The sequence below is a fragment of the Bos javanicus genome, chromosome 11 (assembly GCF_032452875.1).
Source record: "Bos javanicus breed banteng chromosome 11, ARS-OSU_banteng_1.0, whole genome shotgun sequence".
Taxonomy (NCBI): domain Eukaryota; kingdom Metazoa; phylum Chordata; class Mammalia; order Artiodactyla; family Bovidae; genus Bos; species Bos javanicus.
This window is the reverse complement of record NC_083878.1, coordinates 94,029,986-94,057,912: the sequence shown is the minus strand read 5'-3', so window position 1 is coordinate 94,057,912 and position 27,927 is coordinate 94,029,986. Positions and strand designations below refer to the sequence as shown.

Sequence of the window (27,927 nt, the reverse complement as noted above, 5' to 3'; positions counted from 1 at the left end):
GATACTATTCTAATAATTTTTTGAATGACAAAAATAGTGCAGTGGCCCAATCTGTTTATTAAAAGAACAGAATTCCAGTGTATGTAAACACTTTTCAGGGAGTCTACCAAATCAAAATTATTTCATAATAGTACTAAAACTTTTTTTTTCACCCATTTCTGCTCTTTCATGTGTTTACAGTTTTCTAGAAGCTGCATATGACTTGTGATGGCATCGTCACTCTGATGCTAATGAATTTTTTGTATTAAAATTTTTGTTTTAATTTCTAATATGCTAACTATTGATTGACACTACCCACAAAACAAAGTTCTTTGGGTGCTCAATTTTTTAAGAGGATACAGTGGTCCTGAGACTGAAAAGTATGAGCATCACTGCCTTCTTCTGTAAATTCCTCAGGGGTAAGGAATCCTCCAGAGCTCACCACAGAGCTATTACAAACCAATGCTCAATAAATGTTTGTGGAATGATGGCCATTTTCTTGCAGAGAGTGCTCACTCAGCAGCATTTTTGAAAGAGATTCACATAACCATGTCTCTAGATTTAATGACTGAATAGAAATTTCATATATATTTGTAGATTCTAGAAGGCAATGGCACCCCACTCCAGTACTCTTGCCTAGAAAAATCCCATGGATGGAGGAGCCTGGTAGGCTGCAGTCCATGAGGTCGCTAAGAGTCGGACACGACTGAGCGACTTCACTTTCACTTTTCACTTTCATGCCTTGGAGAAGGAAATGGCAACCCACTCCAGTGTTCTTGCCTGGAAAATCCCAGGGATGGGGGTGCCTGGTGGGCTGCCATCTATGGGGTCGCACAGAGTCGGACAAGACTGAAGTGACTTAGCAGCAGCAGCAGAGTTAATAATGAAAATTTTTATTTTAGTCACTGAATTCGTAGTAGTTCTTCTGGTTTTGTGTCTTGTCTTTTACTGGATAGTAAAAGTTTATTGTTATGTGACTTAGACTTCTTTTAACTTTTAAGTTAAAGTTCTCAAGAGTTTGGGAACTACTGGTCTGTCAATTTTTAGCTTAAAATAGAACCAGACAGTTGGTGTTTCCATTTGAGTCCTATCAGTTACTACTAGCTGCATGGCTTGGCCGTAAGATGAGGGAGTCAAGGCTGTTGCCTCCAGACAGGAGCTGCATTATTCTTCATGCTTTCATGTTTTTAGCACCTGGCTTTTAAACTTTATTCTTAGAATTCTTGGTGATTTCAATATGCATTTAGATGATTTTTTTCTTTAGAATTCTGACTTCTTAATTCCTTGACATCCTCTCTCACAAATATTTTCTACTTCGTCTCAGGTGTGCATTTTGAGGACATATCCTAGATCTTGTCTTCAGTATGTATACTTGTGCCCTCTCCCTAATTCATTCTCAAAAATCCCACATTGTAACTGCCTCTAGTTGTCATAATGTCTAGTACTTCTGCTCCAATTCTTGATACTCATCATTGATTCTGTTAACTTCTGATAGTGCTTCACCTTCCTCATGTTCTCACTTCTGTCACTTCTCTGCTTATAGTCACGTGGTCTGTCATTATGATCACTCCGTATCATATACCTTCTTTGTTGATCCTCTCTTCCCAGCAACTCTGGTTGAAATCCAACTCTTTCCCTGTGTCAGACATCATTGAAGAAAAAAATACTTGGACATCTTAACTCTTTTCCCTTTAAGTTTCAGACATTAACCTTAAGTAGACTATTTGTGTTGGCTGGAAATTCTCTTGTAAGTTGTAGAGTTCTCCAATTTTCCTAGACAACTGTTGAACATCTTCTGTCACTTTATACTTTTCTCCCCAGCTCTCCTTCTCAACTGATGACCTTGTTTGTTTGAAGTCCCCTTGCACTTAACTTTCCTTCCCTTGACTGGGAAAAGCCCAGCCTTTCTACTCATTCACTATATCACATCCCCTTTTGCCTATAGATGAACATCATCCAGCAATTCTTTCTTTTCTCATCAGCATGAATTCCTCCTTTTCTGCTGAACCATTCTCATCAGCATAAAAACCTGCTATAATGTCTCTCATTTGAAAAACAAAGCTAAACTCCCCCCTTGATTCTGCAACTTTCTCCAACAGGAAGAAGCTGCTCTCTTTTATAGGAGTATGTTTCTTTTTCCTTTTCCTCACTTTCTTTAAAGCTTATTCCAACCAGACTTTCTTCCTCATCTCTCTGAGTCTCTCCTGTGACCTTTTCAGCAACACTGGACACAGGTGAATACTTTCTCTGCTATAATTAGTTATATATAGAAAAGTATAAGATCAGTTCAGTCTCTCAGTCATGTCATTAAAAAAGTAATTATTTAAAAATTCCATATAATCACCATCCTAGTTAAGAAACAGAACATTGTCAGCTTCTCAGAAACATTTATTTATCCTAACACATCACTTCCCTGCTCCTTAAACTACTGATTTTTTATAATATTTTTGATTTTCTTTAAAGCTTTTCCACTTTTGTATGCTTTCTTAATTTAATTTGCTATTGCCTAGAACTTTATAGAAATAAAATCCTACTGAATTTAATCTTCCGTGACTGGCGTCTTTCTGTCCAGTGTTGTTTGGAATACTTTCATGTTACTGCACATAGTCATAGTTCATTTTATACTTATGTAGTGTCCATTATGAATATGCTGTAGCTTAGCCATTGTACTTTGGAAGGACATTAGGCTTCTTTTTATTTTTTGGCAGCCACCCACATTGTTGCTGGGAGCTTACTTATATATGCCTTCTGGAGTATAGATGCAGGAGTTACTGTAGACCAGTATAAGATCTAGGAAGTTGTACACATAGCAATTTATATTCCTACCAGAAGTGTATGAGAGTTCCTGTTGTTTTATATCCTCAACAACATTTGCTATTGTCAGACACTTTTTCTGACATGAAGTACTACTTTTCATTTGACTTCCAGGTCATTACTTTGTCATGGATCTTTATACGACTGTACTTTCCTCAGCTGTCTTTGTTTTTTCTTATCTTCCTGATTTCGAATATTAAAGTGTCCTGGGTGCAGACCTCAAACCATTTTTCTTTATTTACACCCATTTAGACTCTTTCAGAGATGTTTCTTGTCTTGAAATACCTTCTATTCACTGCAGATTCCCAAGTTTACGTTTTCACTCTAGACTCCCAGCCCTTGACCTCAGGCCTCCCTATCTGAATCCCTCTCAGTGTTTCCACATGGATGTCTCACAGACACCTCACACTTCAGATGTCCTGTCCTTAATCTCCTTCTCACCTGTTCTTCCCATTGTTATCGCCATCCCAGACGTTGGAAACTACCCATCTCCATGCTCAGGCCAAAAACCTTCACCCTTGAATCTTCTCTTTCTTTCACCCACATGCACATCATCGGCAAACCTGGCTGTTTTACTTTCAAAGTGTGTCTGGTATTCAGCTCTTTAACTTCTTCACTGGTGCCATCCTGGCCTAAGTTGCCCTTGTCATCTCTTGCCTTTGTTATTGTCTGTCTGCTGTACCTGGTCTTCCTTGCCTTCCTTATCTGTTCTCAATAAAGCAGCAGTTTTCTTTTTGTTGTTCCCCTTATTATCTATAATTACAGATTCATAAGAAATTGCTAAGATTGTACAGAGATGTCCCATGGAACCTTCACCTGGTTTCTCCCAGTGGTTACATCTTGTATAACTATAGGAGAATATGGAAACCAAGAAATTGACATTTATACAATGTGGGTATAGGTTTTATGCCACTTTATCACATGTATAGATTTGTGTAAACCCCATGGCAGACAAGACACAGATGATTTCATCACCACAGAGAACTCATGTATGTGGCCTGTTTAGAGCAATACCACTCCTCTTCCTTCAGCCATCCTAAAGCCTTGGAGTGAAAGTCACTCAGTCGTGTCTGACTCTTTGCAAGTAGGAATGGGTAGCCTTTCCCTTCTTAAGAGGATCTTCCCAACCCAGGGATCGAACCCAGGTCTCCCACATTGCAGGCGGATTCTTTACAAGCTGAGCCACAAGGGAAGCCCTCAGGCCTTGGAAACTACTGATTTTTCTCCATCTCTGTAATTTTGTTACTTCAAGAATTTTATATCAATGAAGTTATCATTATGTGATTTTTTGAGATCCTCATCCCCCTACTTAGCCTGATACTTTTGTGACCCATCCAAGTTGTTGGCACATGTCAATAGTTTATTCCTTTTTACTGTTAAGTAGGATTCTGTGCCACAGATGAACCAGAGTTTGGTTAAGTCATGCACCTATTGTAGGACATTTTGTTTGTCTCTAGTTTTTGACAATTACAAATAAAGATGCTGTGAACAACCTTGTGGGGGTTTTTGTGAGCAGATCATAGAAACACAGATTTTTGTGTGTTAAATTAATCGGCAGTTTTCCTTTGTTGCAGTGTTTTGTTCAATTTTGGCTCTAAGGTTTTACGGGCCTCTTAAAATGAGTTGAGAAGTATCCGTCCTTCTTTTTCTGTTCTTGGAAGAGATTGTGTAATATTGATGTTATTTCTTTCTTAAATGTTTGGAAGAATTTATCAGTGAAACCATTTGGGTGTGAGATTTTCTTTGTGGAAAGGTTTTAACTTAAGGATCTAATTTCCTTTATGTGTATCAAGCTATCTTCTTATGAGAGTTTTGGTAAATTGTGTTTTTCTAGGAATTTGTTCATCTAAATTTAAATATAGTTTATAACCACTTGTAAAAGAATGAAACTAGAACACTTTCTAATACCATACACACAAATAAACTCAAAATGGATTAAAGATCTAAACATAAGACCAGAAACTATAAAACTCCTAGAGGAGAACATAGGCAAAACACTCTCCGACATACATCACAGCAGGATCCTCTATGACCCACCTCCCAGAATATCAGAAATAAAAGCAAAAATAAACAAATGGGACCTAATTAACCTTAAAAGCTTCTGCACATCAAAGGAAACTATCAGCAAGGTGAAAAGACAGCCTTCAGAATGGGAGAAAATAATAGGAAATGAAGCAACTGACAAACAACTAATCTCAAAAATATACAAGCAACTCCTACAGCTCAACTCCAGAAAAATAAATGACCCAATCAAAAAATGGGCCAAAGAACTAAATAGAAATTTCTCCAAAGAAGACATACAGATGGCTAACAAACACATGAAAAGATGCTCAACATCACTCATTATCAGAGAAATGCAAATCAAGACCACTATGAGGTACCATCTCACACCAGTCAGAATGGCTGCGATCCAAAAGTCTACAAATAATAAATGCTGGAGAGGGTGTGGAGAAAAGGGAACCCTCTTACACTGTTGGTGGGAATGCAAACTAGTACAGCCACTATGGAGAACAGTGTGGAGATTCCTTAAAAAACTGAAAATAGAACTGCCTTATGATCCAGCAATCCCACTGCTGGGCATACACACTGAGGAAACCAGAAGGGAAAGAGACACATGTACCCCAATGTTCATCGCAGCACTGTTTATAATAGCCAGGACATGGAAGCAACCTAGATGTCCATCAGCAGATGAATGGATAAGAAAGCTGTGGTACATATACACAATGGAGTATTACTCAGCTATTAAAAAGAATACATTTGAATCTGTTCTAATGAGGTGGATGAAACTGGAGCCTATTATACAGAGTGAAGTAAGCCAGAAGGAAAAACACCAATACAGTATACTAACGCATATATATGGAATTTAGAAAGATGATAACAATAACCCTGTGTACGAGACAGCAAAAGAGACACTGATGTATGGAACAGTCTTATGGACTCTGTGGGAGAGGGAGAGGGTGGGAAGATTTGGGAGAATGGCATTGAAACATGTAAAATATCATGTATGAAATGAGATGCCAGTCCAGGTTCAATGCACGATACTGGATGCTTGGGGCTAGTGCACTGGGACGACCCAGAGGGATGGTATGGGGAGGGAGGAGGGAGGAGGGTTCAGGATGGGGAGCACATGTATACCTGTGATGGATTCATTTTGATATTTGGCAAAACTAATAGAATTATGTAAAGTTTAAAAATAAAATAAAATTTAAAAAACAACAACAAAAAATAAATATAGTTTATAAAATCCTCTTCTTAGTGTCTGCAATATTGATGTCCTCTTTTATACATTTTTGTACCTTCTTTTTTTCTGATCATTCTCACTACAGATTTATCAGTTTTTAAAAAGAAATCAGCTTTTGAGTTTGTTGATTATCTCCTGGCATATGCTTGTATTTTATTTCATTGCTTTCTGTTCTTATCCTTTATTCTTCCTCACTACGTCCTCTGGGTTTAATTTGCTGTTCTTTTAAGAAAAATTTTGAGGTGAATACATTATTAGTGTTTAGCCTCTTATATTATCATATACACTATTAAGACTGTTTTCCTTTATGCCCAGATTTATGTGCATTGTACTCTTTTTACATTAGTATTTTTATTATCAGTTGGTTAAAACTATTTTTTAATTTTCCCTTGTTACCAGTTTTTTGACACATAAGCCATTTAAATGTCATTGTTTAATTTCCAGACAAACGAAGATTTTTCTAGTTAATCTCTATTTTTGAGCTCACTTATTCTACTGTGATCTGAGAACATGCTTTGTGTGATTCCGTTGCTCCCCACCCCCCATCAAGTTTGGCCTTGGAGTACAAAATGAAGCAGGGCAAAGGCTAAGAATTTGGCCAAGAGAACGCACTGGTCATAACAAACATCCTCTTCCAACAACACAAGAGATGACTCTACACATGGACGTCACCTGATGGTCAACATTGAAATCAGATTGATTATATTCTTTGCAGCAAAAGATGATGAAACTCTATATAGTCAGCGAAAATAAGACTAGGAGCTGACTGTGGCTCAGATCATGAACTCCTTATTGCCAAATTCAGACTTAAATTGAAAAATGTAGGAAAAACACTAGACCATTCAGGTATGACCTAAATCAAATCCCTTACAACTATACAGTGGAAGTGACAAATAAATTCAAGGGATTAGATCTGATAAAGTACCCGAAGAACTATGGACAGTGGTTTGTGACGTTGTATAGGAGGCAGTGACCAAGACCATCCTCAAGGAAAAGAAATGCAAAAAGGCAAAATGGTTATCTGAGGAGGCCTTGCAAATAGCTGTGGATAGAAGAGAAGTGAAAGGCAAAGGAGAAAAGGAAAGATATACCCATCTGAATGCAGAGTTCCAAAGAATACGAAGGAGAGATAAGAAAGCAGTCCTCAGCGATCAATGCAAAGAAATAGAGGAAAACAACAGAATGGGAAAGACTAGAGATCTCTTCAAGAAAATTAGAGATACCAAGGGAACACTTCATACAAAGATGGGCACAAAAAAGGACAGAAATGGTATGGACCCAACAGAAGCAGAAGATATTAAGAAGAGGTAGCAAGAATACACAGAAGAACTATACCAAAAAGATCTTCATGACCCAGATAACTACAGTGGTGTCATCACTCACCTGGAACCAGACATCTTGGAGTATGAAGTCAAGTGGGCCTTAGGATGCATCACTATAAACAAAGCTAGTGGAGGTGATACAATTCCAGTTGAGCTATTTCAAATCCTAAAAGTTGATGCTGTGAAAGTGCTGTACTCAATATGTCAGCAGATCTGGAAAACTCAGCAGTGGTCACAGGACTGGAAAAGGTCAGTTTTTCTTCCAGTCCCAAAGAATGTTCAAACTACTGCACAGTTACACTCATTTCACATACTAGCAAAGTAATGCTCAAAATTCTCCAGCCACGCTTCAACAGTTTGTGAACCATGAACTTCCAGATGTTCAAGCTGGATTTACAAAAGGCAGAGGAACCAGAGATCAAATTGCCAACATCCACTGAATCATTAAAAAAGAAAGAGAGTTTCTGAAAAACATATACTTCTGCTTTAATGACTATACCAAAGCCTTTGACTGTGTGGATCACAACAAACTGTGGAAAATTCTTCAAGAGATGGGAATACCAGACCACATTGTCTACCCCCTGAGAAATCTGTATGCAGGTGAGGAAGCAACAGTTAGAACTGGGCATGGAACAACGGACTGGTTCCAAACTGGGAAAGGAATATGTCAAGGTTGTATATTGTCACCCTGCTTATTTAACTTCTGTGCAGAGTACATCATGTGAAATGGCAGGCTGGATGAAGCACAAGTTGGAATCAAGATTGCTGGGGGAAATATTAATAACCTTAGATATGCAGATGACACCACCGTTATGGCAGAAATCAAAGAGGAACTGAAGAGCCTCTTGATGAAAGTGAAAGAGGAGTGTGAAAAAGCTGGCTTAAAATTAAGCATTCAAAAAACTAAGTTCATGGCATCTGGTCCCATCATGTCATGGCAAATAGATGGGGAAACAATGGAAACAGTGAGAGACTTTATTTTTTTGGGCTCCAAAGTCATTGCACATGTTGACTCCAGCTATGAAATTAAAAGACACTTGCTCCTTGGAAGAAAAGCTGTGACCAACCTAAACAGTATATTAAAAAACAGAGACATTACTTTGCTGACAAAGGTCTGTCTAGTCAAAGCTACAGTTTTTCCAGTAGTCATGTGTGGATGTGAGAGTTGGACTCTAAAGAAAGCTGAGCTTTGAAGAATTGATGCTTTTGAACTGTGGTGTTGGAGAAGACTCTTGAGAGTCCCTTGGACTGCAGGAGATCAAACCATTCAGTCCTAAAGGAAATCAGTCCTGAATATTCATTGGAAGGACTAACGTTGCAGCTGAAATTCCCAATACTTTGGCCACCTGATGTGAAGAACTGACTCACTGGAAAAGACCCTGATGCTGGGAAAGATTGAAGGCAGGAGGAGTAGGGGATGACAGAGGATGAGATGATCGGATGGCATCACCGACTCCATGGACATGAGTTTGAAAAAGCTTTTGGAGTTGGTGATGGACAGGGATGCCTGGCATGTTGCAGTCCATGGGGTTGCAAGTAGTCGGATACGACTGAGCAACTGAAGTGAACTGAACTTGGTTTTTCTTGAAAGTTAGTTTATGGCTCAGCACATGGTTGGTTTTTATAAATGATTCATACTTTGAAAAAGTGTGTATGGTCTGCAGTTGGTAGAGTCAGAATATTCTTTACATGTTAGGTCACATTTGGTCATGTTGTTTAAATCTTATACATCTGTAGTATAATTTTTTAAAACTTTATTGTCTTAATTATTGAGGTAGGTATGTCAGTTCCCCTCAATTATGGATTGTCTGTTTCCTATTGTAGGTCTTTCAGTTTTTAATTTCTAGAATCTTGGCTTTTCTAGCTTTAGATATTATGGCAGAAATTCTTCTTGATGTCTTTTCTTTTTGAGAAGTCTGATTGTTCTCTTTAATACAGTTTGTTTCTGAAAGAATGTTTCATCATCAGAGTCTTTTGGGGATCTGTTTCTATTTTCTGCTGATTCTCATGATTTTTGTTAGAATATCTTGTCTTTTCATGTGTTTTTGTTTTGAGTCCTGGAGATGTAAATTGAAAACCTTTTAGAATTCAAAGTCTAGAGTAATGATGCTGTCCTTCAGGGAGGATTTATATTTCTTTCTGGGCTAGTGGAATTGGCAATCTGGATCATCCTAATGGAATTGGGCATTCTGGTGATTTGAAGCTGGGCCTCAATCCTTGTGAAATCCAGACTATTTCCACTTCATTTACTTCCCATATATGGCACTGGAGAGTGCTACCCCACAGTGTGGGAAATTCACCAGTCCTTCCTCTTTTGGAGGTCCTTGAAGTTCAGTTTTTGGTCCCTGAGACCTGGGTGCTATTAAAAGTACTCTGTTCAGAATTCACCATTACCTGAAGGGGAGGGATTGTTACAGAGTTTGGAATTGACATGTACACATGGCTATATTTAAAAATAAATAACCAACAAGAATCTATTGTTTAACAAAAAGGTAGAGGACAAGAGAATGATAAATATGAGATGAGATCGGCCACATATTGATAATTCTTGAAGCTAATTGATGGATTCGTGGGAATTTATTATACTACTCTTTACACTTTTGTGAGTGTTTGAAATTTTCCATAATAAAGTTTTTTAAGAAGTGCTCTGTTCAGTTCTTAGTGGCTTCTTCTGGGGGTAGAAGATACCTCCAAAGATAATGTGGCCCCCAGCGCAAGGCTTCCTTCATCTCCTGGACCTTGACTTCAGAGTTCATTATTGCACAGAAGCAGATATTTATTCTGCATTTGGTCCAGCTTTTCTAATTACTCTCGTCAGGAAGTCTGTTTCCTTTGACTTACTTTCTCATACTAGAAGTGGAACTTTTGTATTTTCCAAAATTTTGTCTGGTGAGTTAGTGGCAGTTAAGGTTGAGAACTTCTGCTCCTGCTCACTGTCTTCTTTTGCCCCCTTGTTGTTCACGCCACTCCACCACTCAGGCCTTTATGCTGTTTCTTAGTATGTTCCTGCTGGAAGACCTTTGTAGTTGAGTTTTCTCTTCCTGGGGCTCTTTCCCCAAATAGCTGAATTTTCTTTGCTTTCAAGTCTTTGTCAGTTAATGACCTTATCTATAAGTGATACTTTTCTGATGGGTACCACATGTTAAAAAAATGGCAGTGTCTGCTCTCCCGTAAGTCTCTTACTTTTCTCCATTGTGCCTGGACTGGATGACATGCTGGGCTTAGTCTCCACCACCAGGTGCGCACACGCTCTCTAAAAACAGGGAAGTTGTTTTGTTCTCAGTGTCTAGCATCTAAAATTGTCCTGAACATAGAAATATGCTCTATTAATATTTGTTGCTGAATAAATACATGAATGAAATTGTAATGAGAATGATGAAATACAGACTTCATAGGATGCTTGTGAGAATTAAATTGATTCATATAAGGTATTAAGAACAGTGCCAGGCATATGGTAAGCCCTCACCTGTTGTTGTTGTTGTTTTTTTCTTTAATTTTAATTAAAACAATTTTTAAAAATTTATTTGTAATATAAATTTATTTATTTTAATTGGAGGCTAATTACTTTACAATATTGTATTGGTTTTGCCATACATCAACATGAATACGTCACAGGTGTACACGTGTTCCCCAACCTGAACCCCCCTCACCTGTTTTTAAAAATTGTTACCTCTCAAATGACCACTTCTTGTTTCTAGGTACTGTATGTATTGAGAACAGCTTGTTTTTTTGTAAGGCATGCTCTCCACCCCCGTTACTATTACGATTAGCTCCAGATTTTACAGCCCTTGTCCAGTAGCAGGGATGGTAGAATGAAGCTTAATCCATGCAAACTGTTCATGTAGCTGGAGATTTTAGAGAACAGATCTGTATGTTTAAGCCAGCTAGTGAATTCCAGGCAATCAGAGAGCAGCTTTTAATGCAACTTAATGATTGCTTTGATAAGCTTTTCTCTGATTGTTTTTGTTTTGGACAATAAAGCTCCTGCTTTATGTCTGCCAGTATTATTAACTAGTTGCTTTATCTAAGAAATTGATAATACTAGTTTTTAGTTTTTGTTCCATACCCATTATGTTGTTTCTAAGTCTTATGTTAGATAGTTTATAAGATGCAAGATAAGGAGAAAATATCTTTGACCTTCCTAGAGCACTAAGGAAACACAAGGTGTCTATGTATGAAGTAGACAATGACACAAGACTCCATATGACACTTTATGTTTCTGATATCATAGAAACTCTTATAAAAAACTGAGATGAGAGAGAAGCTGAAGAAAACTTAATGAGATGAGCTGTAAATAAAATCTTGAATAGGAATTTGAATGGGCAGGCAGAATTACTTTGTAGTATGAGAAATAATCAGATTTCCAAAAGCATGAGATTTTAACATGTTGACTTTAAAAATTTATGTAATAAATGTTAACTTAGAGAAATATTTGAAAAGACATAAGTGAAAATAAATCTTACTACCAGAGATAAGTACTTTTAACATTTTGATATATATCTTTCCAAACTTTTTTCTGTTTATGCATATACAGTTGTGAATATATGCATAGATATTTGTATGAATATATTTGAATAAATGAAAAAAAATATAAGAAGTTAATATTGTTTCATGAAGATTCAGTTAATAGTTTTTGCTATTACAAGATTATAAAGTTACTGCAGATGGTGGCTGCAGCCATGGAATTAAAAGACGCTTGCTCCTTGGAAGAAAAGGTATGATCAACCTAGACAGCATATTAAAAAGCAGAGACATTACTTTGCCAACAAAGGTCTGTCTAGTCAAAGCTATGCTTTTTCCCAGTAGTCGTGTATGGATGTGAGACTTGACCATAATGAAAGCTGAGCGCCAGAGAATTGATGCTTTTGAACTGTGGTCTTGGAGAAGACTCTTGAGAGTCCCTTGGACTGCAAGGAGATCCAACCAGTCCATCCTAAAGGAAATCAGTCCTGAAAATTCTTTGGAGGGACTAATGCTAAATCTGTAGCTTCAATACTTTGGCCCCCTGATGCGAGGAACCAACTCATTGGAAAAGACCCTGATGCTGGGAGGGATTGAAGGCGGGAGGAGAAGGGAACGACAGAGGATGAGATGGTTGGATGGCGTCACCCACTCAATGGACAGGAGTTTGAGCAAGCTCTGAGAGTTGGTGATCAACAGGGAAGCCTGGCATGCTGCAGTCCGTGGGGTTGCAAGAGTTGGACACGACTGAACTGGACTGAACACATGTATGTTTTAAAATTTAAAAAACTTTTTGTATTTTGGCCACACCATGTGGCATGTGGGATCTTTGTTCCTCAATCAGGGGTCGAACCCACGTCCCCGGCATTGGAAGCGCAGTCTTAACCACTAGACCACTAGCGAAGTCCCTACATTTTCAATTGATCAGTGAAAGGGTTTTATTGTCCTTGTGTGATTCCTAAGATTTTTCCTTCCTGAACATATTAAATACATTTGGTAGAGTAAGTGAAATCACTATTTTAACTGATAATCTCTTGTACCTTTTTTTAGGTGCTGGGTCTTCAGCTCTGAAGAGGCCATTTGAAGATGGATTAGGGGATGATAAAGATCCCAATAAGAAGATGAAACGAAACTTAAGGAAAAGTGTGTAAAATCTTTATTCTTATAGATGTGAACTAGAAAGGATTTATGTCCCAGGAAAATAAAAATTAAAAAGTGAAGAATTTGATTGATTTGAATTCGAGTTTGAAGAACATGAATAGCTTCTGTTTTCAAGCACCATTTGCTTAAGATATATTAATATTGGCAAACTAAAATTAATTAATATGGTAATGCATGGGCTTCCCTGATGGGTGAAGAATCCGCCTGCCATTGCGGGAGACACTAGTTTGATCCCTGGGTGAGGAGATCCCCTGAAGAAGGGAATGGCAACCCACTCCAGTATTCTTGCCTGGGAAATCCCATGGACAGGGGAGCCTGGCAGGTTACAGTCCATAGGGTCACCAAGAGTTGGAATTGACTTAGCAACTAAACAACAAAGATGTTAATGCATGTTACTTTTACAATGATGTTAGTGTAAGTATTTAAGCAGTAATTTTAGAATTATTTATGAAGTGAATTTATATGTGCATTTTGAAAATCTTGCTTTTTTAAAACCTGAGTTTATAGTGGTTACTATTACTAGGAACCTACAAAAACATAGATTAAAGCAAGTGGTCTAATTTCTGATCTCATTCCTCTTTCTCTTGCAGTTCTGGATAGTAAAGCAATAGACCTCATGAACGCACTAATGAGGCTGAATCAGATCAGGCCTGGGCTTCAGTATAAGCTTTTATCTCAGTCTGGCCCTGTCCATGCCCCAGTCTTCACAATGTCTGTAGATGTGGATGGTACAACATATGAAGCCTCAGGACCATCCAAGAAAACAGCAAAGCTTCACGTAGCAGTGAAGGTACAGTATTTATTTTACTTAAAAATGCTTTGTTATTTTATGTTGTAAATAAGGTGCTTGTTTATCTATGGTATATTAACAGAATTTTCAAGAGTTTAATGACAATAGCGTATAGACTTCTGTTACCTCTGAATCACAAAACTATTTTTTTGATTATAAAATAATATGTATTGATGATACAAAATTTGCAAAACACAGAAAAAAGTAAAGAAAATCTATGTTAATTGCTTATCTCTGAGGCAGTTCATTAATATTTTATATAGTATATACAACAGTATTTTTGTTTGTTTTATGTTGAGCTCACAGTGTATGTGTAATTTAATCCTCTTTCATTTCACATGTCATCAGTATTTTTCCATGTTATTAAAATCTTTATAAATGTATTTTAATGGCTGTGTTATTATAATGATTATAATAGATATACTGTTACTTGTTTAAACATTCCCGTCATTGGATATTTTGTTACTTGCAGAATTTTTTCTATCATAAATTAATGATTTTTTTTTTTTTTTGCAACTGGTGCTTTTTCTGTATTTTGAAATATTTTCATAAAGAATAAGATCCAGGATTGAACCAGTCAGTTATGCATATAAGTTTGTAGAAAGTTGCTAAATACTCGACTCTATCCATGAGTACATCTGGCCTCTTGCAGAGAAATATGAAAATGTCAAAGATCATGTAGATAGAAGATAACTTTTAACTTCAGAAAAGTTCTGTTATGTAACAGTATGACATAAGATGTAATTGGTCTGTTTTCATAATCATTCCAGTTTGCAGGTATTTATTAATGTAAATGTAAACATTTATCATGGATGCTAAGAATATAGCAGTGACCAGAACGAAGTCTCCACCCTCCTGGAACTTGCATTCTAATGAGGATAGGATGGGGAGAAAGACAGTGGTTAGACACATGGGTCAGTTATTTGTTAAGTGGTAATAAGCATAATGCAGAAAAATAACAACTTAGCCATAAAATTATAGAACAATAGGGTATGTTGTTTAAAAGGGAGTACTTTTTAAGTATGTCGAAATAGTATGAGTTTAAAACGAGACAAAAAGAATACTAAGAATGAGGGAAAAATGAATTTAGGAATAAGGCTAAAAATACAGTTTAGTTGTAAAGTATGCTGTGAATGAGTCACAAATTTGAATAGAAGTTCTCTAACATCTGACCCAGAAAGCTTTTGAAATATCTACATCAGTTCTTTGTCTATGACAGTTGATTATGAGAGTCAAGAGTTGTTTTGGTCTAAAGGTCACTTGGCATTCCCCTTGGGTGGGTCTTCATAAAAAGGAGTCAAAGCAATATCATGAAGCAGTGATGTCTTCAGAGGCACCTCTGATGCTGTGACAGTCTGTGGGTTATTTCTTATAATAACCTGTAATATAAGCTAGTGGCTTCATAGCAGATTTCACTTAGGCAAATTTGGGGGAGTTAGTAGAGTGGCAAATTTTGCAATACGACAAGATTTAGGTGTTGTTTGTTCTCATAATAACCATTAATATTTTGGTATGTATTTTTCTAAGCTTTTTGTTTTTAAATTTATAATTTCAAAAAAGTATTGAAAATGAAAAATATTTCCCTAAGTTTGATGCACACACATGGGGTGGCACCTGAGAGTCCACTGAGGATTTGGAAAATATTTGGTAAATGTACTGTTTTAGCTTTATAAACTTTGCATCATTAGGAATTGTAAAAACAATCTGGCTCCAACGGTTTCACATAAGGAATGGAGGGACCAACATACTGTATATACAAAAATGTATATTTAAAATAAGGGCCATGGCTTTCTTGTGTATCTAAAAATTTATTACGAGGCTTTTTTTTTTAATAACAACAGTTTGCTCTAATTTTTAGTGATGGTATAATATTTTATTAGTATCAATCTGCCATAATGTAACTAATCCATTTAGATTTAGATGCATTGAGTTGATTGCTTTTCATGTTTGTGAACTAGTCTGATTATCCTTTATGATACATTTAAGAGATGGAATTGCTAGGTTAAGAAGAAAGCACAGGGCTTTCCTAGTGGCTCAGTGGTAAAGAATCTGCCTGCTAAGGCAGGAGACACTGGTGTGATCCCTGATCTGGGAAGATGCTATAACCTTGCTAAGCCCATGTGCCACAACTATAGAGTCTGTGCTCTAGGGCCCGAAAGCCACAACTGCTGAAACCCTCGAGCCCTATTGCCCATGTTCTACAACAAGAGAAGGCACTGCAGTGAGAGGCCCGCACACCATAGCAAGAGGGTAGCTCCCTCTCGCCACAACTAGAGAAAAGCCCACACAGCAACAAAGACCCATTAGAGCCAAAAATAAATAAGAAGAAGAAAGCACATTTGAGTGATCTGTTAATTCATTAAACATGTATTCACTTCAGTAGCTCAGTCCTGTCCAACTCTTTGCGACCCTATAGACTGCAGCACGCCAGGCTTCCCTGTCCATCATCAACTCCTGGAGCTTGTTCAAACTTATGTCCATCATGTTGGTGATGCCATCCAATCATCTCATCTTCTGTCGTCCCCTTCTTCTCCCGCCTTCAGTCTTTCCCAGCATCAGGGTCTTTTCTAATGAGTAGGTTCTTTGCATCAGGTGGCCAGAGTATTGGAGTTGCAGCTTCAGCATCAGTCCTGCCAATGAATATTCAGGACTGATTTCCTTTAGGATGGACTGGTTGGATCTCCTTGCAGTCCAAGGGACTCTCAAGAGTCTTCTCCAAGACCACAGTTCAAAAGCATCCATTCTCTGGCACTCAGCTTTCTTTATAGTCCAACTCTCACATCCATAAATGACTACTGGAAAAACCATAGCTTTGACTAGACGGACCTTTGTTGGTAAAGTAATACCTCTGCTTTTTAATACACTGTCTAGGTTGGTCACAGCTTTTCTTCCAAGGAGCAAGTGTCTTTTACTTTCATGGCTGCAGTCACCATCTTCAGTGATTTTGGAGCCCAAAAAAATAGTCTCTCACTGTTTTCCATTGTTTCCCCATCTGCTGTGACATGATGGGACTGGGTGCCATGATCTTAGTTTTCTGAATGTTGAGCTTTAAGCCAACCTTTTCACTCTCCTCTTTCAATTTCATCAAGAGACTCTTTATTCTTTGCTTTCTGCCTTAAGTGTGGTGTCATCTGCATATCTGAAGTTACTGATATTTCTCCCGGCAGTCTTGATTACAGCTTGTGCTTCATCCACCCTACCATTTCACATGATGTACTCTGCATAGAAGTTATATAAGCAGGGTGACAATATACAGCCTTGAGGTACTCCTTTCCCAATTTGGAACCAGTCTGTTGTTTCATGTGCAGTTCTAACTGTTGCTCCTTGACCTGCATACAGATTTCTCAGGAGGCAGACAAGGTGATCTGGTATTCCCATCTTGAAGAATTTTCCACAGTTTGTTGTGATCCACACAGTCAAAGGCTTTTGTGTAATCAATAAAGCAGATGTTTTTCTGAAACTCTTTATTTTTCTATGATCCAGCAGATGTTGGCAATTTAATCTCTGGTTCCTATGCCTTTTCAAAATCCAGCTTGAACATCTAGAAGTTCATGGTTCACGTACTTTTGAAGCGTGGATTGGGGAATTTTGAACATTACTTTGTTATCATGTGAGATGAGTGCAGTTGTATGGTAGTTTGAATATTCTTTGACATTGCCTTTCTTTGGGATTGGAATGAAAACTGATCTTTTCCAGTCCTGTGGCCAACTGCTGAGTTTTCCAGATTTGCTGGCATATTGAGTGCAGCACTTTAACAGCATCATCTTTTAGGATTTAAAATAGCATCACCTCCACTAGTTTTGTTCATAGTGATGTTTCCTAAGGCCCACTTGACTTTGCATTCCAGGGTGTCTGGCTCTAGGCGAGTGATGATACCATTGTGGTTATCTGGGTCATGAAGATCTTTTTTGTATAATTGTTCTGTGTATTCTTGCCACCTCTTCTTAATATCTTCTGCTTCTGTTAGGTCATACAATTTCTGTCCTTTATTGTGCTCATCTTTGCATGATTGTTCCCTTGGTATCTAATTTTCTTGAAGAGATCTCTAGTCTTTTTCATTCTGTTGTTTTCCTCTATTTCTTTGCATTGATCACTGAGGAAGGCTTTCTTATCTCTCCTTGCTGTTCTCTGGAACTTGCATTCAAATGGGTATATCTTTCCTTTTCTCCCTTGCCTTTAGCAAAGGATTAGGATTTCTTATTAAATGTCAGGCATATATTGCTAAATTGCCTTCTGTAAAGGTTATATCACATTATAGATTCTGTTATAAGTGAATTTTGGAGTGTGTTTTATATGTAATGTGTTTATAAAAGTAGGTTCCACTAGATAAAAATCCTTGAATTCTTTACTCGGTAACTTGGTAGACCTCTGTACCTGTTAAGAACAGCACTGAAATCAAAATGAGACAAGAATAAACCAGTTTTGCTCAAGGAGCTTTGCTCAAGGAGCCTGGCTGCCTAGCAGCACATACCCTAAAGTAATGAAGATTATTGGCCAATCTTCCCTTTCTTCCTCTTTTTCCTGACAATCCCTCACAAAAGACATTGTTATGGACATAATCAGCTATATTCCACCAAAAGAATCTTAGTCATTGTAGGCAAAAGATCAGGTGAAGGGGGCAAGAAATAAAGCCCCTCTGCAGAAGTTCTGGAGCCATCAGTTCTCTACCAGTGTAAGCTGTGCGTATGGCTTTCTCCTGAGTGGAGAGCCATGGAGAGGGTGTTTCATGTTTTCACTCTTGGTCCCTCATCTTTGAGGGTGTCAGCCGTCTCAGCCTTAACCCCCTGCCAGAAGAGAACAGGCATGATATTACCCTTGATTTTCTATTCACCTTTCTTCCAGGGATTATCTTGTGATTTTCAGTTCAATTGATTTGTTTATTAGGTTTGATTTGTTTGCCAGACATTTGAAACTCAATTTTCTTTGGTATACCAGTTTTTTTTTTTTTTTTTACCTTAATACTGATTCCAAACAAATTGTTTCTATAGTTCCAAGAACGCCATACCTTTTTTTTTTGTTTTTTTTTACTTTTGTGGCTTATGCTAGTTAATAATTTCAGAATGTGTTCATAGAAATATGACTTAATTTGAAAATGTTTTTGTTGTGCTGTGTTGTAAGTACATTTGCAATCCTTTGAGATTATCCATCCGTTTATATGAAATATTTATAAATGTATTGAAGTATGTTGCTACAACAACAAATGAATCTGATATGTGAAAAAAGGGCAGAGAGAAGTGGTGTTAAATAATTTACATTATTCTCTTTTAACTATCTGTATTAAATTTGGAGAAACTGCATGTCTTTAGTTTTTATTGGAGTAAACAAATCAAATTTCTCTCTTTTTTTTTTTTAACAAATCAAATTTCTTTGGAACTCTTGGCTTTTGACTTGCAGCCTGTGTTAACCTGGTATTAATTCCAGACTGGTAACTGCTCTTTCAGAGACGGAATTTCTCAGAGAGAGCATATTTGCAGGACTTGGGCAGTAGAGAGGTGTTTTTTTTTTTACAAATAATGGTGAGGATATAACCAAGTGACGTTAGTGTACTTAGTCTGAAGTACTATTTGAGTCCTTTTAGAACTTAGGATGTTAAAGTATTCTTGGCCTTACTCCCATTGAATACAGAGAATTTATTTACAATTTGGAAATGTTCAACAGAATGCCAAGTTCTCCATATGAACTGGGTGAATTAATTTCAGGTTCTCTTGGTTTAGAATTCTACTTCTGCCCATTTTTTGTTTAGCGTAATTTCATGTATGTTAGCAAAATCCTTTGTACAGGATGCCGTCATTTATAAAGGCTAGGCTGTTTGACTTCTTTCTCATTTGTGTGGCGACCATTACAGGTTTTTGAGAAAGCTATTAGGTTTAGTTGAGGTTATAAAGAAATATGCCATTGCTTTTACACTCAAGCAACTTAAAACATAGTCAAAAGCCGAGACAAATACAGGGATCTTCAGGAACCTAACTTTGGTACAGACCTTTAAGTCAGTGACTGACAATTCAGTGTCAGCCTGTTTGAAAGAGGCTTATAAAAGTGCTCACGAACGTATTCTTTTGCAAACATCTAAAGCAGTTTAACCTGGAAGGAGGTTTTAAAAGGCTTGCAAACACACACATGCACACACATACACTGTTTGGAAAACTATTTTAAAAAAGATGAGAAGTGCCAAACATGAATGGAAATACACAAGAATAAACATGGGAGGGAGCCATAGAGTAATCGCTCCTTGACAGGAGGCTGGAGATACACGCCTAGACTTGCTCCTGGTTCACTTAGCAGCAGAGGATGAACCCAAGGACTGAATCTTTTCTTTCAAGTCTTGATTATGCTTTAAGATGGAAGCCAAAGGAATGGATAGTAGGAAGCTACAGCTGTAATTTCGTAACTAACAGGCAAACTGGCTCCAAGGTAAAGAAAATGTCTTGATTTCCTTTCTGTGCTAATTTCCTCTATTGCATTGAGTCATAAAACTTAGGTCAATTAATCAGCCTTCCTGTTTTGCAAATTAGAAAATTGAGGATCAGAGGAGAAGAGGGTTAGAGCATCAGGTCTTCTCCTTTCTAGCCCAGTGTACTTTTCATAGTGTGCCACCCTACTTTTAATTACTGCTACCTCATTGGCTGAATTTGGCTATTCTGTTTCTCCATCTCTCATTTCCAAATTATTTATGTACTTTATTAATTTTTGGTTGCACAGCGTCTTCATTGCTTTGCGTGGACTTTCTCTAGTTGTGGTGAGTGGGGGCTACTCTTCATTTCAGTAAGCAAGCTTCCCACTCGGGTAGCTTCTCTCGTGGAGCGCAGGATCCAGGTGTGTGGGCTTCATTGGTTGCAGTGCACGGGCTCAGTAGTTGTGGTGCACAGGCCTTGTTGCTCCTTGGCATATGGAATCTTCCTGGACCGCGACTGGAACTCATGTCCCCCGCACTGGCAGGCAGATTTCTTATTCACTGTGCCATCAGAGAAGTCCTCATCTCCAAATTAAGTGAACTCAGAGTAGCCTCAGGTTTGCATTTCTGTTATCTGTTATTTAAACCTAATTACTCTGAGGAGGTTTCCTCCATTTTTTTGTGGTGATACCCTGGTAGCTAAAGCTTGTTTAACCAAGGATTTGTAGATGAGCAACATCTTGCTTTTCCCTGCAATGCGTTTCATGGATTCAAATGCTTTGGGTTTGAAACTGGTGTTCTCAGTATTTCGTCTATTCTCTGAGGTGTCTGGTATTTGAATAAAACTGAATCTTAATGTAATTTTTACAGGTACTGCAGGCAATGGGATACCCAACGGGCTTTGATGCAGATATTGAATGTATGAGTTCCGATGAAAAGTCAGATAACGAAGGCAAAAATGAAACAGTGTCTTCAAACTCAAGCAATAATACTGGAAATTCTACAACTGAAACCTCCAGTACCTTAGAGGTATACTTATATATTTTTTTCTTAGAAAAAAAGTAATGTATGTTTAATGTCAAAAATTTGAGAGTTCCGGAGAAGTACCAATGAGATAATCAAAAGCATATACAGGTGTATGTATTTAAGAGGCAGCCATTATTAATATTTTTGTTTATTTCTATCCAGCCTTTTTTCTTTGGTTATTTTTTTTTATAGAAGGTAATGATACTTTCATACAGTTTTACATCTCGTTTTTTTCACTTAACTCTAAAAATATTTGTAAGCATAACTGTGTACTGTATGGATGTATCCTAATTTAACTAGCGTTTCTCTTTTGCTGGCCATGGGAGTCATGTCCAGCATCTCACAATTACAGTATATCAAGAATGTCAACAATAACTGAAGCATGAAAAGCAAAAAGATCTAGGGAATTCCCTGGTCCAGTGGATAGTACCCCATGCTTCTACTGCAGGGACCTAGGTTCAGTCTCTGGTCCCTGGGTTTGGTCTCAGGTAGGGGAAATAAGATCCTGCAGGCTGCTGGGCTATCAATGAATGAATGTATTTATGTATGTTTGTAAACTTAAAAAAAAAGCTAATGAGGGAAATTTAGGATTATTTGAAATTTGTTCTAAGCTGTGGGGGTCAGGTCATCATTGAGTTGGTCCAGCCCTAAAGAGGGCATAGCCTGTTCCTCAGACTCTTGAGTAGTCCTGACCTATGACACATTGTCACAGATAATAGAATTTTACAAAAATCCAAGTAGAAATGATACATGGCTTAATTGGAAATTCAAGGGGCCCTTGCTTGTGGCATTTTACATAAGGAAAATTAACTTAGCAAGAGCTTATATGACATTTTTTTAAAATTTGTCTTTTGTAAGAATGATATTTATCAAGGACTTAGTACTAAACTCCTTTTGGTGGTGGTTTAGTCACTAAGTCGTGTCCAACTCTTGGGACCCCATGGACTGTAGCCTGTCAGACTTCTCTGTTCATGGAATTCTCAGGCAAGAATACTGGAGTGGGTTGCCATTTCCTTCTCCAGAGGGTTGTCCCGACCTAGGAATCAAACCCAGGTCTCCTACCTGCCTTTCAGGCAGATTCTTAACCCACTGAGCTATGAGGGAGGATACTAAACTCCTTTTAGTGTCTGCATATTACTAGATGCTACAAAAATTGTGTCCAGAGCCTTAAAGATTATGATATAATGTGATAAGCACCATGATTGCAAAACGAAACATACACACATGTAAAATCAGAGTAATATATGAGCTTGATTTGAGATAATGAAGAGGAATTTGCTCTGTGGGGAAGAGATAGAAAGAAGACATTCTTGGACAAGGAAAGTGAAAATGTTAGTCACTCAGTGATGTCCGACTCTTTGTGACCCCCATGGACTGTAGCCTGCCAGGCTCCTCTGTCCATGGAATTCTCTAGGTAAGAATACTAGAGTGGGTAGCCATTCCCTTCTACAGGGGATCTTCCCAACCCAGGGATCGAACCCAGGTCTCCCGATCTCCTGCACAGCATGCAGATTCTTTAGCATCTGGGCCACCAGAGATCTGGAATTGTGAAAGTAGATGTCTGAGAAGTACCACGTAGGCCTGTATGGAGGGAACTGATGAGGGCTGAGGCCTGTGAAAGCAATTCCTGATCCCTCTTGTGATGTGGTGGATTGGCACCTGCCTTTGGAGAGGACCAGTCATTCATAAGTGGTTGTCACAGGCAGGCCAAGATGGTTTGCTGGCAGTGTTACAAATACTCGTGTCCGACTCTTTGTGACCCCTTGGACGGTAGCCCATCAGACTCCTCTGTTACGGGATTCTCCAGCAAGAATACTGGAATGGATTGCCATGCCCTCTTCCAGGGGATCTTCCTGACCCAGGGATTGAACCCAAGTGTCTTATGCCTCCTGCATTTGTAGGTGGGTTCTTTACCACAGCTTCCCTGGTGGCTCAGAGTTTAAAGCGTCTGCCTGCAATGAAGGAGACGTGGGTTCGATCCCAGGGTCGGGAAGATCCCCTGGAGAAGGAAATGGCAACCCACTCCAGTATTCTTGCCTGGAGAATCCCATGGATGGAGGAGCCTGGTGGGCTACAGTCCACGGGGTCGCAAAGAGTCGGACACGACTGAGTGACTTTACTTACTTTACCACAGCACACCTGGGAAGCTCACTAAGAGAAAAAAAGCTCATTAATTATAAGGTTCAGACTGTTCAAAGGAAATTAAGAGAGCAGAGCACTGTGGGCTGAATTAGCAGCAGTTAGGAGAGTATATTGGAGAAGGCACTGGCGACCCACTCCAGTACTCCTGCCTGGAAAATCCCATGAACAGAGGAGCCTGGTAGACTGCAGTCCATGTGGTCGCTAAGAGTCGGACCCGACTGAGCGACTTCACTTTCACTTTTCACTTTCATGCATTGGAGAAGGAAATGGCAACCCACTCCAGTGATCTTGCCTGGAGAATCCCAGGGACGGGGGAGCCTGGCGGGCTGCCGTCTATGGGGTTGCACAGAGTTGGACACGACTGATGCAACTTAGCAGCAGCAGCAAGAGAGTATATGGAAGTTCTGGTAGTGAATCCATCTCTGCTTTGCTTCCGTAAAATGTAGTAATGGAACTTTTATTTTTGTCTTGACTCATTTTTATAGAAGTGATTTCAGGGGACTTCCCTGTTGGTCCAGTGGCTAAAACTCCACGTTCCCACTGCAGGGGGCCTGGGTTCAACCCCTGATCAGGGAACTAGATCTTGCATGCCTCAACTAAGATCCAGTACAGCCAAATAAAAAAATAATTACATATTTTTAAAAAGTGATTTCAGGTTTGAAAACAGAGAGTGATTACCACATAGAAAAATTTCAGAAATTACTCATTACCTTTAAAAGACGGAGACCAGAATTTTGCCTTGAAACTTAAAAAAATGTAGATTATTTAAAATTCTTCAAGAAATGATGTTTTTAACAAAATGATCCAGGAATGTTTATTAACATTATCTTTTAAAATTGTCCAGTGTTCCACTTTGATAATATCAACTCCTTATTGAATCAACATAGAGTATTTTAAGAGAATCTTGCTGTCCGTTAGGTTTATATACATTAAAATCCTATTATATATACTCGTTGTTCACCATTTCTTGAGCAATTACTGTGGCAGAATTATAGACATGATCTCTAACCTCAAAAAGTGCTCAATCATTGGGTCTTTCTAAAATTGTAGTTATGTGGTATTTTGTGATTTATTTTCAGTCCTAAGCTTCGCACTCTTACATGAATTACTTCTCTTCCTCACTGCTAGTTTATCTTTGTGTCAATTCTTTCCATCACTCCTAGAGTTGTTTTCTAATTTAATCATGATTTTGTCTCTTTGAGACCCCATAGACTGCAGTATGCCAGGCTTTCCTGTCCTTCACCATCTCCCAGAGCTTGTTCAGACTCATATCTGTCGAGTAGGTGATGCCGTCTAACCATCTCATCTTCTGTCATCCCCTTCTCCTCCTCTCTTCTATCTTTCGCAGCATCAGGGTCTTTTCCAGTGAGTTGGCTCTTCGCGCCAGATGGCCAAAGTATTGGTTTTCCATCTCAGCATCAGTCCCTCCAATGAATATTCAGGATTGATTTCCTTTAGGATTGATTAGTTTGATCTCCTTGCTGTCCAACGGACTCTCAAGAGTCCTCTCCAACACCATAGTTTGAAAGCATCAATTCTTCGATGCTCAGCCTTCTTTATGGTCCAGCTCTCACTTCCATACGTGACTACTAGAAAAACCATAAACTAAACTGTATGTGACCTTTGTGGGCAAAGTGATGTCTCTGCTTTTTAATACACTATCTAGATTTGTCATTATTGTCCACTATATTAAAGAAGGGCAAATATAAAATAAGAAAAAGACATCTCACTGATACACCTAGAGGATAGTTTAAGATAAAGAGATTTACTAGTAAATACAGACTTATTTATCATCTGTTCTGTATTTGGTACTGTGGTTGATAGTAAGGGCATACGAAAATGAACCAACTCATAGCTTTGACTGTATGGACCTTTGTCAGCAAAGTAATGGCTCTGCTTTTCAGATTTAAATCCTCCAGTGGCTCCCTGTTGTCCATAATAAGGTCGAAGCTCATTTGCATGACATTTGAAGTCCTTAATGGCTTGGCTTCATCAAGGGTGTTTCTAATCTGGTTCTGCTTTTGTCTCCTCACTCCCTTAATATAGCCAAATAGAATTTATTTACGTTTCCCAAACAAATATTCTTTCCTTCTCTCGGGCTTTTGCATGGCTATTTCTTCTGTCCAGAATGCCCTTCTTCTATGTTTCTTCCTTATCATGGCCTGGTACTACTTACCTATTAAGATCAGTTTTGTATGGCACTTCTAGGAAAACTACCCTGTTTGCCCTAGAAAATGATTACTTGTACTGTGTTTCCATAGCATGCACCTGCTCTATAGTGTTCATTATTTCGTAGTGATTAGATCAGTCCCTCCCACTGTACTCTATATCCTTGAGGGCAGGGAATGACTGCTTTTATTATTTTTTAACTTCAGAATTCATAGTCTATAGCCTGCTGTTTTTACTGTTGGTTCCCTCAAATCTCTTTAGAGACTGAGAGGTGTGTAGGCACATTTTCTTTCCATCTCCCAAATTGAGAGCTGTTTAAACTTTATCCTAAAGGTAAAAAACATTGAATGTGAATCTTTACTCTTCTACCTACACTGTCAGTCATTTATAGTTTTGTTCTTAGATCTTGAACACACTAGATCAGAGCCTGGAGTGTCAGGTAATGGCCAGGCTCCACTGCTCTAGCATCCTGCTTTGTGGAGACCTCTTTGCTTCCATGACAGGCTGGCGAGATGACTTCCTGCAGTGTTCACTGTATGTAGGATTTCTGTACCTTTAGAGATGTTTTGTCATTCATACGTAGAAGTAATAATGCATCCTAGCTCCCAAATGCTTTCAAGTATAATTTTTGAGCCTCTTTTTCAGTAGAGATATAGTATACTTGTATTAATAAGAAATCTAATATTTTAAAATCTTCCTTGATTGAACCTCCTTTTAGGTAAGAACTCAGGGCCCTATCCTCACAGCAAGTGGCAAAAATCCTGTAATGGAGCTCAATGAAAAAAGAAGAGGTCTCAAGTACGAACTCATCTCGGAGACTGGTGGAAGCCATGACAAACGCTTTGTGATGGAGGTATGTACCTAGATACAAGCCAACCTTATTTTTCCCCTCAAAGACATAGGTTGTTCTGAGCTTACTTTTAAAAAAAGAGTTAGACTCAGTCCGTTCTTATGGTACTATTTGACTTTTGGTGTTTTTGTTTTCTGTGTTATGATACATTTAAATTAAAACTACACAGAGGAATTACATGGGATAACTGCAGAGTGTTGTTCTTGATTTTAGGTAGAAGTGGATGGACAAAAATTCAGAGGTGCAGGTCCAAATAAGAAAGTGGCAAAGGCAAGTGCAGCTTTAGCTGCCCTGGAGAAGCTGTTTTCTGGACCCAATGCAGCAAATAATAAGAAAAAGAAGATTATCCCTCAGGTATGAGTTAAGCATTAAACCTTGGAAAGATACCACCAGAGTGAAATCTCCTTTCATGTCTTTGTGCCACTTGAGATTTTTCTGAAGTTATTTATTTTCCTTGCTTGGACTTGGCAACTTTTTCTGTTGGGTTGATCATGCATAATAGAAATACGATTACTGGTCCCCTGTTTTGTGGTCTTTCAGGCAGATCCTATGTTAAAAAGAGACCATTGGCTTTAAATATTTGGGGCTTCAAGTCCTCTTGATGAAGCAGTGTTGAAGGGCTGGGACTCTAATGAGATCCTGCGTTTGTTTAGGGAAGCTGCCAAGAGTGTTGGGCTTATTCTCATCCCAGCCCGCAGTTGTTTTATTTCCTTTCCAGTTTTGTCCTTTTACATTGTTTATTTTGGGGTTTCTTTGAGGGCAGCACAGTGGAAATTGACCCTGTGTTGCTTTTGTTCGTTACTGACACTGGAAATGTCAGAGCTACAGAAAGCCCAGGATTGTAGCAAGGATTGCAGTAAGAAAAGATGGCTTCCTAATTGCACGCTTTTGAATAACAGATTCTCCCATGCATTCATTTACATATTCAAAAATATTTTCTAGACATACACTATGTGCATGATTGTGAGGGGAAAAGAGACATGTAACTAACTATAAGACACATTCTCTCTCTGGTGGAGAATACTGGTATAATAATATCTGAATATATTACATGATAGGGAAAAGTCAAGTGAAAATCTTTAGACCAATAGAAGGAAGCATAGATTATTTAAGATTCTGTGTTAAGTATGCATATGCAAAGTCCATTGTTAACAGGGTAGAATAGATCACAATAGAACACTTTGAACGCATTGACACTGCTTGTAGTAACGCAGCTGACAGTAAAGGTTCCCTTTGAAACCTGATTTTTCTTGTTCCAAAGACTGTGGGCATGCTCCTGTTGTATATGATATCCATCTTAGAAATATGTTTTGTGTTCATTTACATTTTTTGTATTTATTATAATAAACACTGCTTATATTCTAGAATTCAAAATATAAACAGAGAAAATTGTTACTGAATTGAAATACAAATAAAGCATTTAAGTTGTATTGGTACACGTGTAGAGAAAGGATAAATGGATTTTCTTTTTTGAATATCTTTTATAAGATGTTCTAAATTAGTAGAAAGATAATTGTGACCTTGTTTGTTTTGGTGTGTTTTTCTTGTGCATACATCTTGTATATGGTCACTTAATTTTAG

At 38.2% G+C, this 27,927-nt stretch overlaps 1 protein-coding gene across 13 annotated transcripts in view; it reads left to right on the top strand.

Annotated features, from left to right (window-relative positions):
- Positions 1–27,927, top strand: part of STRBP (spermatid perinuclear RNA binding protein) — a 199,183-nt gene that overhangs the window by 127,102 nt on the left and 44,154 nt on the right. For all 13 annotated transcript variants that reach the window (XR_009739583.1, XR_009739584.1, XM_061433465.1 and 10 more), the window contains 5 exons: positions 12,868–12,960; positions 13,569–13,768; positions 21,030–21,188; positions 26,215–26,349; positions 26,560–26,700. Coding sequence is in view for 11 of the 13 variants with exons in the window: in XM_061433465.1 (XP_061289449.1) it covers positions 12,868–12,960; positions 13,569–13,768; positions 21,030–21,188; positions 26,215–26,349; positions 26,560–26,700 (728 nt within the window). In the remaining 2 variants the exon portion in view is untranslated. The remainder of the gene's footprint in view (positions 1–12,867; positions 12,961–13,568; positions 13,769–21,029; positions 21,189–26,214; positions 26,350–26,559; positions 26,701–27,927) is intronic.